This window comes from Protopterus annectens, chromosome 2.part2 (assembly GCF_019279795.1).
Source record: "Protopterus annectens isolate FY-2018-M chromosome 2.part2, PAN1.0, whole genome shotgun sequence".
NCBI classification, from domain to species: domain Eukaryota; kingdom Metazoa; phylum Chordata; order Ceratodontiformes; family Protopteridae; genus Protopterus; species Protopterus annectens.
The window spans coordinates 549,404,229-549,421,079 of NC_056730.1; the positions used below are offsets into that span (position 1 = coordinate 549,404,229).

A 16,851-nucleotide genomic window follows, 5' to 3' on the forward strand; every position below is an offset into this window, starting at 1 on the left:
ATTGGCTAGAATTACCTAACCTGCTTCGGTATAATCAGTTTCTGATTATTCAATCCATTCTCTACAAACCCTCTTTCTGTCCAGCTGTCTCATCTCTAATCTCTCATTACTACCCACTAGATTACTCCGCAGTTCTGAACAAGGCCTACTAAAAATCTACAAACCAAGGACCAAAATGGGTCAGCTAGTCTATAGCTTTAATCCTTCCAAGGCCTGGAATAGCCTACCACTAGATATAAGATACCGAAGGGCTTGAGAGTTTTTAAATTCCCAAATAATGTTGTGGAAGGAACTGAATTTTATGATGAACTGTTACATATTTTTGATAGATGTGGGTTTGATTTGATGAAAGCTATGATAAAATGGAACACTGGTGAAATGGAAGAATTATTTAAACAGAATACTGAAATGAATGAATGTATTATAAATGACCTATTATTTACAGTCAACTCAGAAAAAGAAAAATATTTTAATATGAGGAAAAGTATGGATGAGAAATGTACCATTATTATTAACAGAAAGAAAAGAAAAATCGAGAGAGACCTACTGGAATATAAGGAGAACAGGAGCTATCCTTTACCTAAAGCTAATAGAAAGACTACTAATAATGAATGGAATAAATTAGAACATAAAACATCTGAGCAAGAGTATGTACGGGACAGTGAAGGAAGACAGAATTTACAAGGGCAGAATGGGAATTATGTTTATAGAAATGACCCTTTAGAATTTCCGCCCCTCCGCAGATCCAAAAGGATAAAAAACAGGAACCAAGCACAGTTCAACCCAATGTATGCACGGGTGGGGGGTTTGAGGGGCAGAACAACACGATGGGGGAGACAGTAACAACTATTTTTGATATTGTTAAGGATGGGCATAAATACACATACAACAACTTTAACATCTTTAACTATAGTGGCATCAATTTAACACTTAGCCACTTCGACCTACTGTCGAAGGGGTTGAAGTTCATCCTATGTAGGAAATGTGATACAAGTAAAACTATCACTGACTTAAAATTGTTTGTACGTAAAATTAACTTGGAGATCTTAGGAAATCAGAACCCTGTAGCTGACCAGAGCAAAGAACTCCGTAGGAAGAGTACATATAACCCCCCTCCACCCACAACTTAAAAATTTTGAAATGGTGGTTGAAAACGAACTGAAAAAGGAAATTACTAAGAACAAGTTTAGTTACAACCTTTCAACAAATGAGAAATATATTTTGAATCAACTAAGATTTGATAAGAATATGAGAGTAATGAAACTAGACAAGGGAGGGGGGATTGTCATTATGGACACATTTCTATATAAAAGTAAGATGTTAACTGTGTTAAATGATGATGACAAATACATTTCTGCTTCTAGAAATGAGATAAACATAGCCTATAACAAGATAGACTTGGCCCTTAAAGATATGCTACTAGATGGCTGTATTAGTTTTAGTACTTTTTCTTATCTCAAAAATGACAAACCCAGAATACCCTCCATTTTTGGCATACCGAAAATACACAAGGACATAGAGGAACCACCCCTGAGGTTGATTGTTTCAGGAGAAGGATCAAAACCAGAACAACTAGCCAAGTTTGTATACTTTAAAGTGAAAAATCTTTGGTTAAATGAGAATGAAATCGTGGAAGACTTTTGGGATTTTTTAAGAACCATCACACCAGATTTATTCAATAAAGACATCCTTTTTATAACTATTGACATAGTCGACGTATTCAGTGTAGCACCCCATGCCGTTGGCTTTCTATGATTTGAAGAAGCCTTGGCCACAAGAGGTGGTCTAACAAACAACAATTTTCATGTTTGTATGAAATTAATAGACCTAGTTCTTAAAAATAGCTATATTTACTTTGAAGGCGAATTTTTTCACCATTTGAAGGGTGTTGCTGTGGGGGCAAGTTGTGCCCCCACATATACAAACATAGTTCATAGGTTGGTACTAGGCTATCGGCCCAAGGGCCTATACAAGCCTTGCCATAACAATTCCCTGGCTATTTATTCCCACAGTATTTACTTCCCTTGACCCCTGTCTAGCAGGGCGACTGACATGATTCCTGGGGTGAATTTCCTATCTCCCATCCAATCATCAAGGTTCCTTTTGAAGAGTACCAAAGAGGCGCTTTGCTTGACATTTATGGGCAGTCTATTCCAGAGTCTGGGGAATCTCTGGGTCAGGAACATATCCCATCAGTATGTTTTGTTCATTGTGATGACAAGGCCTAGATCCCTGGAACGTGTGTCTCTGAGGGATTGGATTTCTTTAAGTGTAGCATGTCCAGCATCTCTGGGTTTGACATGGCCTTGTATGTTAAAATTTAACTGTGGAGCTTTTCTTCCCAGGCCTCCGCTGAAAATGGACCCAGTCAGACTATCCCAGTCAACAAATGTAAAATAAATAAAATAAAATATAATCCAGAAAGGTACGTCTCAATTCATTCATTCCAATATGGAGTGTGACAGAGTCATAATGGTACTTGTTGCTGAGTGACTTGAGTGCATGCATGATTTGACGGATCATGGCACCTGATAGGCAGCTGACCGTGACCTTCTCCAGGTCCAGTCTGGTGAGGGGAATATCTGTGCGTCTCACTATGCAGTTGCCCATTACCAAGGCATTTGATGTGTTTTGCCTTAGGGGCTTATGTGTTGAGACACAGTTGTGTGTTTGTGTGTGTGTTGATGTGTGCAGTGGTTTCTTTTTGCTTTGTGGCGAGTGTGTGTGGTGTGCATTTGAGGGGTCTCTGTTCTTTTTGCAGGCTTTTAGCGAGTACCTCCACATATATAGGTTTATGTGTCATGACCTTATTTTCTGTGAGAGGTGAAGCGTGTGTGTTGACAACTTGTTTGATATTTAATTTGTTTTTACATGAGAGAATTGACTCCAATTCCACAGGATATTTGCATCTCTCACACAGAGTGCTAGCTTGCTTTAGGAGTAAATGATTGTTGGTATACACAAAGCAATTGCTACATTGTCTCAAGATGCCCATATCAATAAAGCTGGCAGGAGAAATGATGGGAAACTGCCCGTTCATTGTGGCAGGATTTTTCTGAATGTGGTATTTGAGAAGGAAGTGGATTAGCTGTACGTAGGCTTAACTAGTGGGCTAGTTTGACTTGCAGTAACAAAGGTAGTCGGTGTATAGTAGGTTGTGGATGATAAGTCTGAGAACGCTGCTTAGAGCACAACTGAGGTGTCCTTTGCTCAGAAGGCAAGCCTGGGGATGTTCTACTGGAAGGTTTCAAGGGAAAAATAATTTTACTAAGTGTTTGCATCTATACAGGGCACTGCTAAATGCCACTGCACAGTGCACAACAACTGGTAAATGTGAGGCTTATATACAGGTAATTTAAAAGAAACTACCAGTGGGAAAGCCCCAAACAGCCTTTCTCCAGCAATACCCAACTTAGATGGGTCCTGAGCTACACATTTCTGCCAAAGGGTGCAGGGAGGCCCTAAATGTAAGATGGCTGGTTTAAGAGCACAGTTATACCAAACAGTCTAGAGTCAGCATTTCTGAAACTAGCCTATGCTATGTAAGGCAAGGAAGCAATTTCTAGATGGGAAAGAGTATGGGACAGTCACTTCAAGGTCAAAGTGAGAGAGTATTTAGTAGTATAGTATTAGATGATCTGCAGTGGTACCACCCTCTGCATAAACTTGCAGCTCTTTGAGCAGCTGTGAACAGTGGGAAACTATGGAGAACATTTCCTATAGAGGATTTTAAACTTTAGGGGTTTGTTTACATGCAAGCACAGAGAACCTTGTTTGCATACCAGCAGGATGAAATACTTTGATAAAGTAAAACCATCAGGCCAATCAGATAAAATCATATAAGCTATCAACTAGTAGTTCCAACCTTGGACGGGCTGAATTTAGCTCTCTGCTCCCACCAGAGTATAAAAGAATCCTCTAAATGTAAAACAAACTGATTTTGAGCTCAAGTGCTGTAACAAATGATTTACAACAGCGGTCAGAATTCCTACAAAAGCAGGAATCCTTGGAAATAAGTTCACTAACCCTGAGAAAAATTCACAACACAAAAACTTTGCAAACCTTAGAAATTTGGCAAACTCAACAGCTTTTGCATTATCAGGAGGAGGTTAGAAAATATCAGAATACTGTTAAAACAACCTAATAGCAGTACAGTAACAAACATATGGCATTTCTTTAACAAGTGCAGGCTGAAAAACAGTGATATAGTCAGCAAAATCCATAAATGCAGTACAGAATGTTAAATATCACCAAAACAATTAGAGCAAGTGCAAAAAATACACTAATCAACTTTGTAGGTCTAGATGGTTTTAGAAGCAATCCAAGCCTTGTAATCACAGGTGCCAAAGTCAGGCACAAGGAAGCTCTGAATGGTCAATTTGGCATTGCCTAAAAAAGGCACTATGGGGTGTATATACCTTTAGCCAGTACTCAAAAGCCCAGAGGCGACAAGTGCAGACTACCCTTGGCAAAGCAGTGCATTAACCATGTCCTCCTAAGCTGACAAATACTGATTGGATCCCTTAGATTGACACCAGAGAGACAGCCAATTGTTAAAATCAATCAACTTTTGCTTATATTGTGGCATCATCCTTGGTGCTGATAATATGCTTCTCAATGCCAGTCTCATACCAGACAGAGACACATTCTTAGTGCTCCGTAATGTCTCACTCTTCATATAGCCCAGAGAGATACGCTTCAGGTCATTTACACCTACATGGACAATGAAGGAATCATACTGGTACCTGTGGTGTAATGACTTAACTGCATCCACCTAACCAGTTATCAAATAGTAAGCAGATAAATAAAAATGTTCATACCATTGCTAGTTTTGCTTATTTGTAGTTAATGTTTGTCCAATGTACTGCACTTAAAACAGAAATAAAGAAAAAGAACACCATAAAAGAACACCAACATGTGATGAATTTGAAACTGACATTTGTGCAATTTATCCTAGTGTGCCCCCCATTCCTAAGGATGGGCTTACACCATGGTTGGGGAAGGAAGTGCCATGATGCAGCATGTACCACATACTCTGGTTGCATTTACATTTATGACAACGATTACGCACCAGTCCAATGCTCTCTGTTATTTTCTTAAAATCTACAGATTATACATTGTACTTTTTGCCAACATGTTTATATCTTTGAATCATTTTCTCACTCACTCACTTTTTTAAACGCATGTTTCTAAGTAGCCAAGTGTGAGATATGTGCTATTTGGTACTCAAATTGGTACTAAAATCAAGCACTGTTATTGCTCAAAACCAGAATAAACTGCACCCCTAAATGTAAATAAGCACATTTTCATTTCTTATAGGTCCATAGGTGTGTACTAGGCTAATGGCCCTGGAGCCTTTACAAGCCTAGCCCATAAGATTACCCTGGCATCGTGCCACCCAACCTTAGCTCCCAGTGCCTCTGTAGAGTAAAGCCACTGGAGTGATCCCTAGGGTGAATTTTCTATTTCCCATCCACTCATCCAGATTTCTCTTGAAGAGGGCCAGTGAAGTGCTCTGCTTGACATGTATGGGACATCTATTCCATAGCATGGGCAGTCTCTAGGTTATGAATCTCTAACTCCAGAATGTTCTGTTGTTTGTGGTAATTAGGTTGAGGTCTCTGGAGCATGTGGTACAGAGGGATTGGGATTTCTTTAGATGTAGCATTTCTAACAGAGTTGGGTCAGACATGGCTTTGTAAGTCAAGCAGAGATATTCTCTAAGTAGGTGATATGAGACAGAGAATAGTTGGAGTTTTTTAGTCTGTCCATATAGGACAAATGTTTAAGGCCCAGGATCCTCTTTGTGAGGTACTTTTGTGGCCTCTCAAGTTGTTGCAGGTGTTTAGTGAGGTACATGCAAAATGGGGCATTGTATTCGATGACTGGCCTAATGAGGGAAGAGTAGAGGGAGACAATGACCTCTTTCTTCCTGGATGCAAAACCCTTAGTAATGAGATGTGCCACATGGACTTTCTGACCAAAGTGGTAATGTGGTGGTCAAAAGAGAGGTTGATAGCAACTTGTGTTCCCAGATCTCTTATAATGCCTTCTGTGTTCAATGGACAATCAATGTGGTAATTCATGGGAACCGGGTTTTTCCCAAAGGGGATGATGACGCATTTTTTGGCATTGACCTTAAGGCCATGGTTCTGACACCAGTCGTTTGTCTCAGTGAGGCCTTTCTGTAAGATGTCAACATCAGTCGGGGAGTTAATAATAGCTCCCAACTTGCAATTGTCTGCGAACTTTGTCAGCCAGAGTCTGTTGGCCTGGACTTCAGAGAAGTAGATACCAAACAGGAGAGGACCCATGACCAAACCTTGTGGGACTCCACTCGTGACTGGTCAGCAGTCTGACTTGGAGTCAGCTACTTTCACACTGTGGGTTCTACCTGTGAGCCAGTTTGCAACCCACCTAGTAATATAGGGGTTGATGCCTAGCTTAGTGAGTTTTTCTATGATTCCTGAACAGGGAATGGTATCCAAGGCCTTGGCCAGATCAAGGTAGGCTATATGAACCACCTTGCCTTCATCCACAGCTCCAGTGATTGACTCAAAGAAGTTGACCAAGTTGAGCAGGCATGATCTACCCTTCACAAAAACAAACTGTGTGGGATCCAGAGTTTGGAGATTCCCTATATCTTTGTTTATTAGATCCATGATGATGCGTTCCATAGCTTTGCATATCAGACTCGTCAGGCTAATGGGGTGATAGCTCCCAGGGTCTGTAGTCGCTCCTCCTTTGTGGAGAAGGATGACTGTAGCAGTGCACCTTTCGGTAGGGACAAAGCCTAAGGCGAGGCTGTGATTGAACAGGGCACACAGGTGAGGTGCCAGTTCGTTCTGTAGTTCATGTAGAACACAGCCGGGGATATTGTCAGGTCCCATAGATGCTGTATTGTTGGCCTTGGACAGTGCAATTTTAACCTGTGCAGCAGTAATACTGGGTGCCTGGCAATCTACTGGTATTGTGAATGGTCCCTTGGTGAGGGTAAAGTTGGCACCGAATCTTTCGGCTTGGTATAAGAAGTACCATTGTGCAGTATGTCAGAGCAAATCTGTGTATTGCCGTGGAGATTCTGTACATAACTATAGAAGGCCTTGTGGTTGTCTTTACTATCTGCTGCAATTCTGTTTTCATAGCTAGCTTTAGAGGATTTGATGAGGGATCTCAACTTTTTGTTGAGGCTGATAAGGGAGTTTTTCCATTCTTGGGACTTCACGTTATTCCCCATCAATTTCTTCCTTCTGTTGTAGAGTTTGTTTATGGCAGGGGACCACCAAATTGGCTTCCTTTTTTTGTAAGAGAGAGTCTTGGTTCTATTGGGTATGGCGAGATCCATGCATTTGTGTACATGTTTGTACAGTGCATTGGTGTCAACGGTCATGCAACTGATCGCCATTTGCATGGGTGCCGTGAAGTTAGCCAACTCTGTTTTTAGGAGCCCAAAGTTAGCTTTGAAGAAGTTTTTCATGGTGGTTACCTTTGCGGGGGTGGGGTGGGGTGGGGGTGAGGAATGTGGATTTCCAAGGTGATTAGTTTGTGGTCGGAGCTAAATGGGGAAGTTGACTATTGGTGTAGAGCAATGGTCGCCCATGTTAATAATGACCAGGTCAAGGATGTTGCTACCTCTAGTGAGGATAAGAACAAGCTGGTCCAGGGCACTGGAATTGATGAATTCCAGGAAACATTGGGCAGGTGTATTGGCACATGAGTAATTTTCCCATTAATGGAGGGGTAGTTGAAGTTGTTCTGTATGAGAGTGTTAGGTTGGACCCTAATATTCTCCAGGGTGCTTAGGAATGTGGAGTGTGAGTCTTGGGACATTATTGGGGATCTGTAGCAGGCTACGACCTGAATCGCTGTCTTACCCAGTGTTAGCTGCACCTGAAGTATCTCAGATGCATTATGTTGGGCTACCAGTCTGGAGGTGTGCGCATCCTTTATGAATATGGAACCACCACCACCTTTGGAGCTTCAGTCCAAGTTCTGGGGCCGAAAGGTGTGGAATGAGTTATAGCCTGGTAGTGCAGGGGTGCTTTCTGCTGTCTTGAAGCAGGTCTCTGTTATGGCACAAATGTCAATGTTCTCCATTTTAAGGAGTGCTTCAAGCGAGTGCATTTTGAGCTTTAGACTTCTAGCATTGAGCAGCATGACCCTCAGATTGCATTTATTTGTAGCTGTTATGGTGGTAATTTGGTGTTTGGAACACCGCCTAAAAAAAGGCACTATAGGGGTGGCAAGAGCCTTGGCCAGTATTTGGAAGCCCAGGGGTAACAGATGCAGGCCATCTCTGGCAAAGCATCAAGGTCTGTCAATCACGTCATCCCAGGCGGACAGATGCTGGATCCCCTTAGAATGACACCAGAAGCTTAGCCAATTGTTGAAATCAATATATCTGGCATGACTTAGTGGTAAATCACTTTGTCTATGGTGTGCAGGGTCCTGGGTTTGAGCCTTGCAGAGGCTGTTTATTTGTTGGGAGTGTGGCCTAATGGTTAAGGTGTTTGCCTTACAAAGACAAGGTGCAGGGTTTGAATCTCACAGGGGATAACTACCTAGGGTTAAATGGCTCACAAGGGCAGTTAGCCTAGTACTAACCTATGAATCTAATTATAAAATATATATATATATATATATTGGGATGGGAGGGTGGCCTAATGATTAAGGTGTTTGCCTTACAAACACAAGGTGCAGGGTTTGAGTCTCACAAGGGATAATTGGCTAGGCTTAAAATGGCTCGCAAGGGCAGCTAGCTTAGTACTAACCTATGAACCTATGAATCATTTTCTGCTTGTACTGTGGTATTCTGAGTGATGGTAGGATGCTGCTTAGGGCTAGGGTCATACCCGCCTGGGCTACATAATCCGAGAGCTCCTCCAGGTCTCTTCATAGGTTCATAGGTTCATACTAGGCTATCTGCCCTAGGGCATTTATAAGCCTAGCCAGAGTGTGTTTGGCTTTTGCCACCCATTTTAAATTAATTTTGCTATGCCCTTTTTCGAGGTTAGTATACTGTGCCTCTGTCTAACAGTGACACAGAAGTGATACCCGGGGTAAACCTACGATCCCCCATCTACTCATCAAGATTCCTCTTGAAGAGAGTCAATGAGGGACTCTGCCTAACCTGGACTGGGATTTTATTCCAGAGTGAAGGGAGCCTCTGGGTTATGAATCTGTCCCTCCAGCATGTCCTATTTATTTCAGTGCTGAGGTTCAAGTCTCTCGAGCGCGTAGCTCGATGGGATTTGGATTTTCTGAGGTGCAGCATGTCCATTAATTCCGGACATGGCTTTATACGTCAGGCACAGATCGCCTCTGAGCAGGCGGTATGCCACTGAGTAGAGCTGGAGTTTCTTTAATCGGGCAGCATATGGCATCTGTTTGAGCCCTTTGATCCTCTTGGTGAGGTACTTTTGGGGTCTTTCCAGTTGCTGCAGGTGTCTGGTAAGGTACATCCCAAAAGGGGCATTGTACTCAATTATGGGCCTGATGAGGGATGAGTCAAGAGGCACGATGACCTCCCCTGATCTAGATGTGAATCCCTTCATGATTAGGTGGGCTATATAAAATGTTTTTCTAACCACTTTGGCCACGTGGTTGTCAAATGAGAGATTGCTATCAACTTGGGTCCCCAGGTCCCTAATTGCTTCTTCCGTACTTAATGGATTACCACTTATGTGGTAATTTGTGGGCACTTTGTTTTTGCCAAAGGGGATGACTATACACTTTTTGGCGTTTAGCTTGAGGCCATGGCTCTGGCACCAGTTGTCTGTTTCTATGAGGTGGAGGATGCTTATGTCGGCTGGAGAGTCGATTATGGCGCCCAGTTTGCAGTCATCTGCGAACTTGGTCAGCCACAGTCCTTCCGTGTTGGCCTGTACCTCTGAGAAATATATACCAAACAAGAGAGGTCCCAGGACTGAACCTTGTGGGACCCCACTTGTAACTGGTTTGGAGTCTGACATGGCTCCAGCAATTCTAACCATGTGGGTTCTGTCCTTGAGCCAGTTTGCAACCCATCTAGAGACATAGGGGTTTATATTTAAGCTGGTGAGCTTATCTATAATGCCTGAGTGGAGTATTGTATCGAAGGCTTATGCGAGGTCCAGGTAGGCTGTGTGGACCACCTTCCCCTCGTCAATGGCCTTGGTGACTGTTTCAAAGAAATCGATCAGGTTTAAGAGGCAGGATCTGCCCTTAACAAAGCTGAACTGGGTAGGATCCAGTGTCTGTAGGTCCCCAATATCTTTATTTATAAGGTCCATGATGATCCTTTCCATAGCTTTGCAGACCAAGCTAGTCAGGCTTATGGGGTGATAGTTTCCAGGATCCGTTGAGGCACCACCTTTGTGGAGAGGGACCACCGTTGCTGTACGCCACTCTTTGGGTACATATCCTGTAGTAAGGCTGAGACTGAACAGTAGTTTTATGTTTGGGTTTAGCTCTTCTTGGAGTTCATGTAGGACGCAGCCTGGGACACCGTCTGGTCCCATTGATGCTGTGTTTTTTGCTTTGGAGAGGTCGGTTCTTACCTGAGCATCTGAGATTTCAGGGGGGCAGCACTCTGCTGGGATAGATATTTGCCCTTTTGGTGGGGAGGGGGGGGGGGAGAAGTTTGCGCTGAACCTGTCAGCTAGGATGTTGGCAATGTCTGTGGGTTTGGTGTATTTTTTGTCATTTTGGACTAATTCTGAGCATATCTGTGAATTCCATGAGGTTCCTAACATAACTAAAGAAAGCCTTGAGATTATCCTTAGTGTCCTGTGCAATTTTTCTCTCGAAGCTGGCCTTAGACGATTTTATGAGTGCCCATACTTTTTTGCTAATACTGATCAGAGATGCCTTCCCTTTTTGGGATTTTGCTCTGTCATGTAGTAGCTTCCACCTTCTATTGTATAGTTTGTTTATGGCTGGGGTCCACCAGACAGGACGTCTGCCTTTGGAGGATTGGGTCTTGGTTTTATTTGGGATTGCATGATCCATGCATTCCTGAAGGTGTTCATAGAATGCGTTTATAAAGGATTCTGCGGTCTGGGCCGTATTTTCCACAGGTCCGGGGGCTTTGAAGGATTCCACCTCAGTTTTGAGGAGTGTGAAATTTGCTTTAGAGAAGTTTTTCACTGTGGTTTTCTGGGCAGGGGGTGGGGTCGAATGTGAATATCCAGTGAGATTAGTTTATGGTCTGATCTTACCAGTGAGGGATACACTTCTGGTCTGGAGCATAGAGTCCCCATGTTGGTGATGATCAGGTCCAGTATGTTTTCCCCTCTTGTGGGAGTGGTAACAAGTTGTTCCATAGCATTTGAGTTTATAAATTCTAGGAACCTATGGGCTAGGGTGTTGGAGCTAGAGTAATGCTCTCAGTCTATGTTTGGGTAGTTGAAGTCGCCCAGTATAATGGTGTTTGGAGAGACCTTCATATTTTCCAGTGTTCTCAGGAAGGCCGAGTGGAGTTCCTGGGTTTGGGAGGGTGGTCTGTAGCATGCTATAAACTGGAAGGCAGTTTTACCCACTGTTAGTTGCACATGGATAGTCTCCGATGCTTCGTGCTGTGCCACCAACCTGGAGGTGTGGGTATCTTTGATGAATATTGATACTCCCCCTCCTTTTGTGGTTCGGTCCAAGTTTTGGGGCCGAAAAGCATGGTATGAGGTATAACCTGGTAGTGCTGGGGTGCTCTCGGGAGCCTTGAACCAGGTTTCTGTTACTGCATAGATATCGATGTTCTCCATGCTAAGGAGAGTTTCGAGTGCATGCATCTTGAGGTTTAGACTTCTGGCGTTAAGTAGCACTACTCTTAGTTTCTTATCCCTTGTGATACCTATGGAGGTGGGTTTGTCTTTTGAGCCTTGCCTAAAAAAGGCACTATGGGGGTAGCAAGAGCCTTTGCCAATATCCAAAAGCCCAGGGGTGATAGGTGCAAGCCGTCTTTTCATGTAGTCCAGGAAGGTACATCGCAGGTCTTTCACACCCACATGTACAATGTCAGAGTTGTATTTGTACCTGTTGTTGAGGACCTGAGTGCATCTTACTGTCCCTTCTTCACTTACTTCCTCACTTCTATCGTGTCTACTTCACATAACTGAAATTTCATTTGACCGAGACCATCAATCGAATTTTCAAAACACTGAAAATCATTTGACTGAATCTCATCATACTGAATTGTAAGCCATAGACTTGATGTGGGATTTCCCTTCTCCTGTGACTTACTTGTGATAAAAAGAATTACTCTAACTTATAGTGCTGATTTTCGGAATATCGATAGTCATGTAGAAAGTAGTGTTGTACTGTAACGCGTCTGTTTACATTTTTATGGGAAGTATCTAAATTAATAAGGCGGATATGTTATGCATTCCCAGCAGTAGTGGCACCATGTAGACTACTGTAAAGTAAGTAAAAGTTATATGTCCTTTTTCCCACTGTAATGCGATCCTGGAGTTAGTATATATAGTTAGGGGGAGTGTGGGGGGCATAGCCCCCCACCTAGCTTGGTTTTATATTGTCCGGTTTCTGTTAAGAGGATATGTTAGTAGTTTAAGTTCTGGAAAGAGTTAGTCATTGGTGGTGTAAGTGTGCTTGTCTATAGTTTACAAGTTAGTATTTTGAAATTCAGCATTGTAAGCTTTCAGTATAATGAGTTTGTCAAGTGAGTCTTCAGTACCCCGAAAAATAGTTATTTTGGTCTTGGTTAAATGAAACTCAATCAAATGAGATTTCAGCCATGTGACATAGACCCCATCTATCAAATTCTCTTCACAGACTTTCTCTCTCTATATATACCATAAACTTATTTTTTTCCTTCACTTCTTATTGCAATTCCTGTTTGAATTAGGCTAACTTGCCTATAATTTCTCTGCAAACTGTCTAAGATTTCTCTAAATATTAAAAGATTGCCATACAATCTGTATCAATTCTTAACCAATGTTTTTATATTACATCTAATTTGTTATGCAGATATTTTTGTTTTAATTTTGAAAACTGTAAAAACTATTGTTCTTAGAATGTTGTGTTATTATTTGGAGATTTTCTCCCTGGATCTCCACCGAAAATTGGCTTCTGACCAGTTGGACTTTCCTGGTAATAAAATGTCAAATAAATAAACAGTATCCCGATTAGGTGTTCACATGTTTGACTTGGTTCTACCTTTCAGAAGCATTTATTTCGAATGTTTGTAGTTTCAGGGAAACAAAGCATACAATTTTTGAGACTCATAATAAAAACGCAGTTGAGAGGTATGACAACTACTTATACTCTAGTGTATAATACTTTAACACGCCTGATAAATGCCACAAATTCCATTCATTACCGTACTACTACAATTCATTTCAACAAGTACGTAGAAATGTACATCTCAATAACAAAAAATACTGAATACCTTAATTCAAATAAACAGTGCATTTCTCAGTAGATCTTTATAAGACAGTGGGACTAATTAACTTACAGACCCACATATTGTACTGGCTAGTATACCACATTGCCAGTTTCAGTTTGTAACAGTAACTTCACCCCAGAACTCACACTAACCTGGGGACCATTTTAGCAGAGCTCCTTTTGGACGTGGCCTGAAATCTTTCCCGTAACATGGCGTTAAGGCTTTTACAACAAGGATTGAAGCCACATGGAAAAGGTTCTTTGTACGTGGACGAACTCAAGATGGCACATCTCGTTCCCAACCACTCGCCAAATGTCTTTCCATGTGGGTAGAAAAATTCATACATGAATCACAATACACTTCCTGTTGCTCCCTGTACAAGCGATAGGACGATGTCTGCCTTTTTTTGGGTGGACACCAGGGAGACGTTACTTGAATTTATTGATTATATCCAGAATATGACCAACTTTCTGAGGTTCACATATGACATTAGTACAAAGTCGACTATTTGGATGTCACTGTACACAAACTGGATAATAAGTTTAAGTCCACCATTAATAGGAAAAAAACTTTTTCCAACTCATTTCTCTATTTTTCAAGTGCACACCCTATGCACTAGAAGAGAGGTACAGTCAAAGGACAAATGTTAAGGGCCAGTAGAATATGCTCACGGGATACAGATTTTGAAATCGAACTTGCATTGCTAGAAACTATATTCCTGGAATGTGGATACCCCTCAGCCTTGATCAAATAAGTTAGAAGTGACGTTATTAAGCAGAGGACTGAGAAATATGCCCCTGTTGTAGGTATTAAGAGTATTAGGGGTGGGGGTGCGGCTTCTAATTCACCCAACAATGAGAACGTCAACCATTACAAGAGTGCGTTTGTTATTGAGTATAATGATGATGCCAATTTCATTAGAAATTTAGTTCTAAGTGAATGGGACAAAATTACAAGGTTAAGTGACATCAGTAAGCTGCATAATAAGACAGTGGACATAATTTTCAAGAAAGGACACCATATGAAAAATATATTGGAAAATCAAAGTTTTGCTAAGGGGAAGAAGGACATGATTAAAAAGAAAGGCACTTTTAATTGTGGTGCATTTCAACAGTGCCAGTATATTTCTAACAAAGAAAAAATATTTATTAGTAGTCGTAATAGGCTTATAGAAGGTAAGGTTTATTCCAACTTCAACACCTTAGGAGTGGTATATTTAGCTCAGTGCAAACCATGTGGGGAGTTCTACATAGGTAAGACTGAGCAGACACTTAAGAGGAGAGTTTATGAACATTACTACAACATATGTAATAATAACATCAATAATGCACTTTATAAGATCTCCTTGGAATGTAACCAAGCTACATACTGCTTTTTTGTCCTTGAATGCATACCCAAGGATGGTAGGGATGGCCTTTGGGAAATGACCATAAAATTCAAGGAAGTATATTGGCAGATTGTTCTTCAGGCAAACAATCCTCCAGGACTTAATGACAACATTTCCATTGTCCCAGTGTTAAAACAGAGAGCTGCAAAGCTATAAAATAGTACAAATGTAATTTCATCTGTATGACAGTAGATGGAGTTTTTTCTTGCTTAAATTTTGGCTGAAAGGATTTCACCTAGATTGTATTTCTTTTTTAACATATAAAGTAGAACCCACTGAGACGTTTTATGTAACATTTTTTATTGAACAAGTTTTTAACATTATTTTTATGGATCATATTATTATTATTATTATTATTATTATTATTATTATTATTAAGGTTTTTAAAGCATTTTACTATAGGGGTATATATTTTATTTTTTGAATGACAATGTAATTTTATTATTGGTTGATCAAAATGAGGTTTAGTACTTAACAAGCTGCACCATTGCACTTGCTTTATCTGATGAAGTCTGTTTTTAACCGACGAAAACTCTGTGTGGATTATTCCTGCGTTTATGTTCCTGAATTCGCTTAATAAAGCCTGCTTTCAACTTGAGTGTTGTTGTCAAGCCTTCCTTCAGTGCTAGCTGGTTTGTTATTTGGTTCTTGCAGTTTGTGAGCACTTGCCCTGATATACTTTTTTGGTTGTGGTCTGAGTTAATATACTCCTTCAGTGTTTCATTCACATCACTCACTTCTGAGAACACCTGATTCACTTTTTCTCCAAACCACTAGAAGTCATTTCCTGAATCAAAGCTGAAGCCTAAACTGCCATGATGAACAACTACAGGATTCTGTCTAGTCAGTGCCCTCTGTTCCTCTAACCAACTTTCCCTCAGGTTCTCTAAACCTTCTCTCCGCTGGCATCCAGACAGTGCACCCTCTAGCCAGCAAATTAATTTTATCCAAGCTGTCAAAATTACTAGCTCTTACTTCTTAGTTTTTTTTGTCACACTAGGAGATCCAGAATTAAACTGCTGACCAGCCTGTAGCCATCATCGAAGTCCCTACCATTATCATCCTTTTTTTCTCCATTTTGTCATGGTTAGGGTCCTTCTCACAATCAGTATTATTACTCCCCTTTGTATTGTCCCTAATATTCTGCAGAATGTCCACTCTGAAATCCTTTCTGTGTTATTCACATGCTCATTTCCATCAAAGTATATCTCCTGTAATGTTGCTATTTGCTCCATACACTTCTTTTTTTAAACACCTTCATTTAATTATTATTTAAGACACAGGCAACCATACATTAACAGAAAGGAAAACAAACTGTATTATTTTTTTCCATTTACATAAATAACATCACATACCTTTTCTTTCTTTGTAATTACCATTTGTCCAACATTAAATAAATTGCTGAATTCCTACTTTCCCCTAAACCTCATTCCACCTCCTCCTTCTGAACATTATTCTGCATTGCTTGTTCCCACAGTTTCCATTTATTTGTATGTAATTTGCTCCTTCCGTTTTAAAGATTCTTCTCCCAGTTAGTTCTTTGATCTCTTTTATAATATTCAGTACTTCAAATTCAGTTGGTTAAGACTTTGATTTCCATTTTTAAATAATTGCTTTTTTGGTACCCAGCATTAAACTTAATAAGACCTTGCTGTGTCAAGGCAGTTCAGATCATCTGTTCCAGCTCAAAAAAATCATCTCCTTAGTTACAACTCATTTGCTAAGCTAGTATTTCTGACAGAGTACTCTGTTGGGAATTTTTAAAATTTACCAACTCACTGTACATCCAAAATACACAATTCCCAGTTACTTCTTTCTTCCCCATAACACCTCCAATATTTGTCATCTGCCTGAGGAAAAATTATTTGAAGTCTGCTCGGGGTATAAAAATACCTATGCAAACGCTTCCAAATGAAGATCCTAAACCTTCTAGACTTTATTTCATACTCGGGAGCCATACATATATCCTCCCATTGTTCTGTTGTAAAATGCTTTTCCAGTCTCTCTTCCCAGTCTTTTCTAACCTCATCAGATTGATTCTAATAGTTATCATGCAGTATTTTACATGCCTTACTAACCATCCCTT

The 16,851-nt window shown here is 40.8% G+C and overlaps 1 protein-coding gene across 1 annotated transcript in view; it reads left to right on the forward strand.

The window, feature by feature from the left end:
- Positions 1-354: 354 nt before the first annotated feature.
- LOC122795969 overlaps positions 355-16,851 on the forward strand; it is a 283,360-nt gene continuing 266,863 nt past the window's right edge. The window contains exon 1 of the mRNA XM_044064451.1: positions 355-798. Coding sequence (XP_043920386.1) covers positions 355-798 — 444 coding nt within the window. The remainder of the gene's footprint in view (positions 799-16,851) is intronic.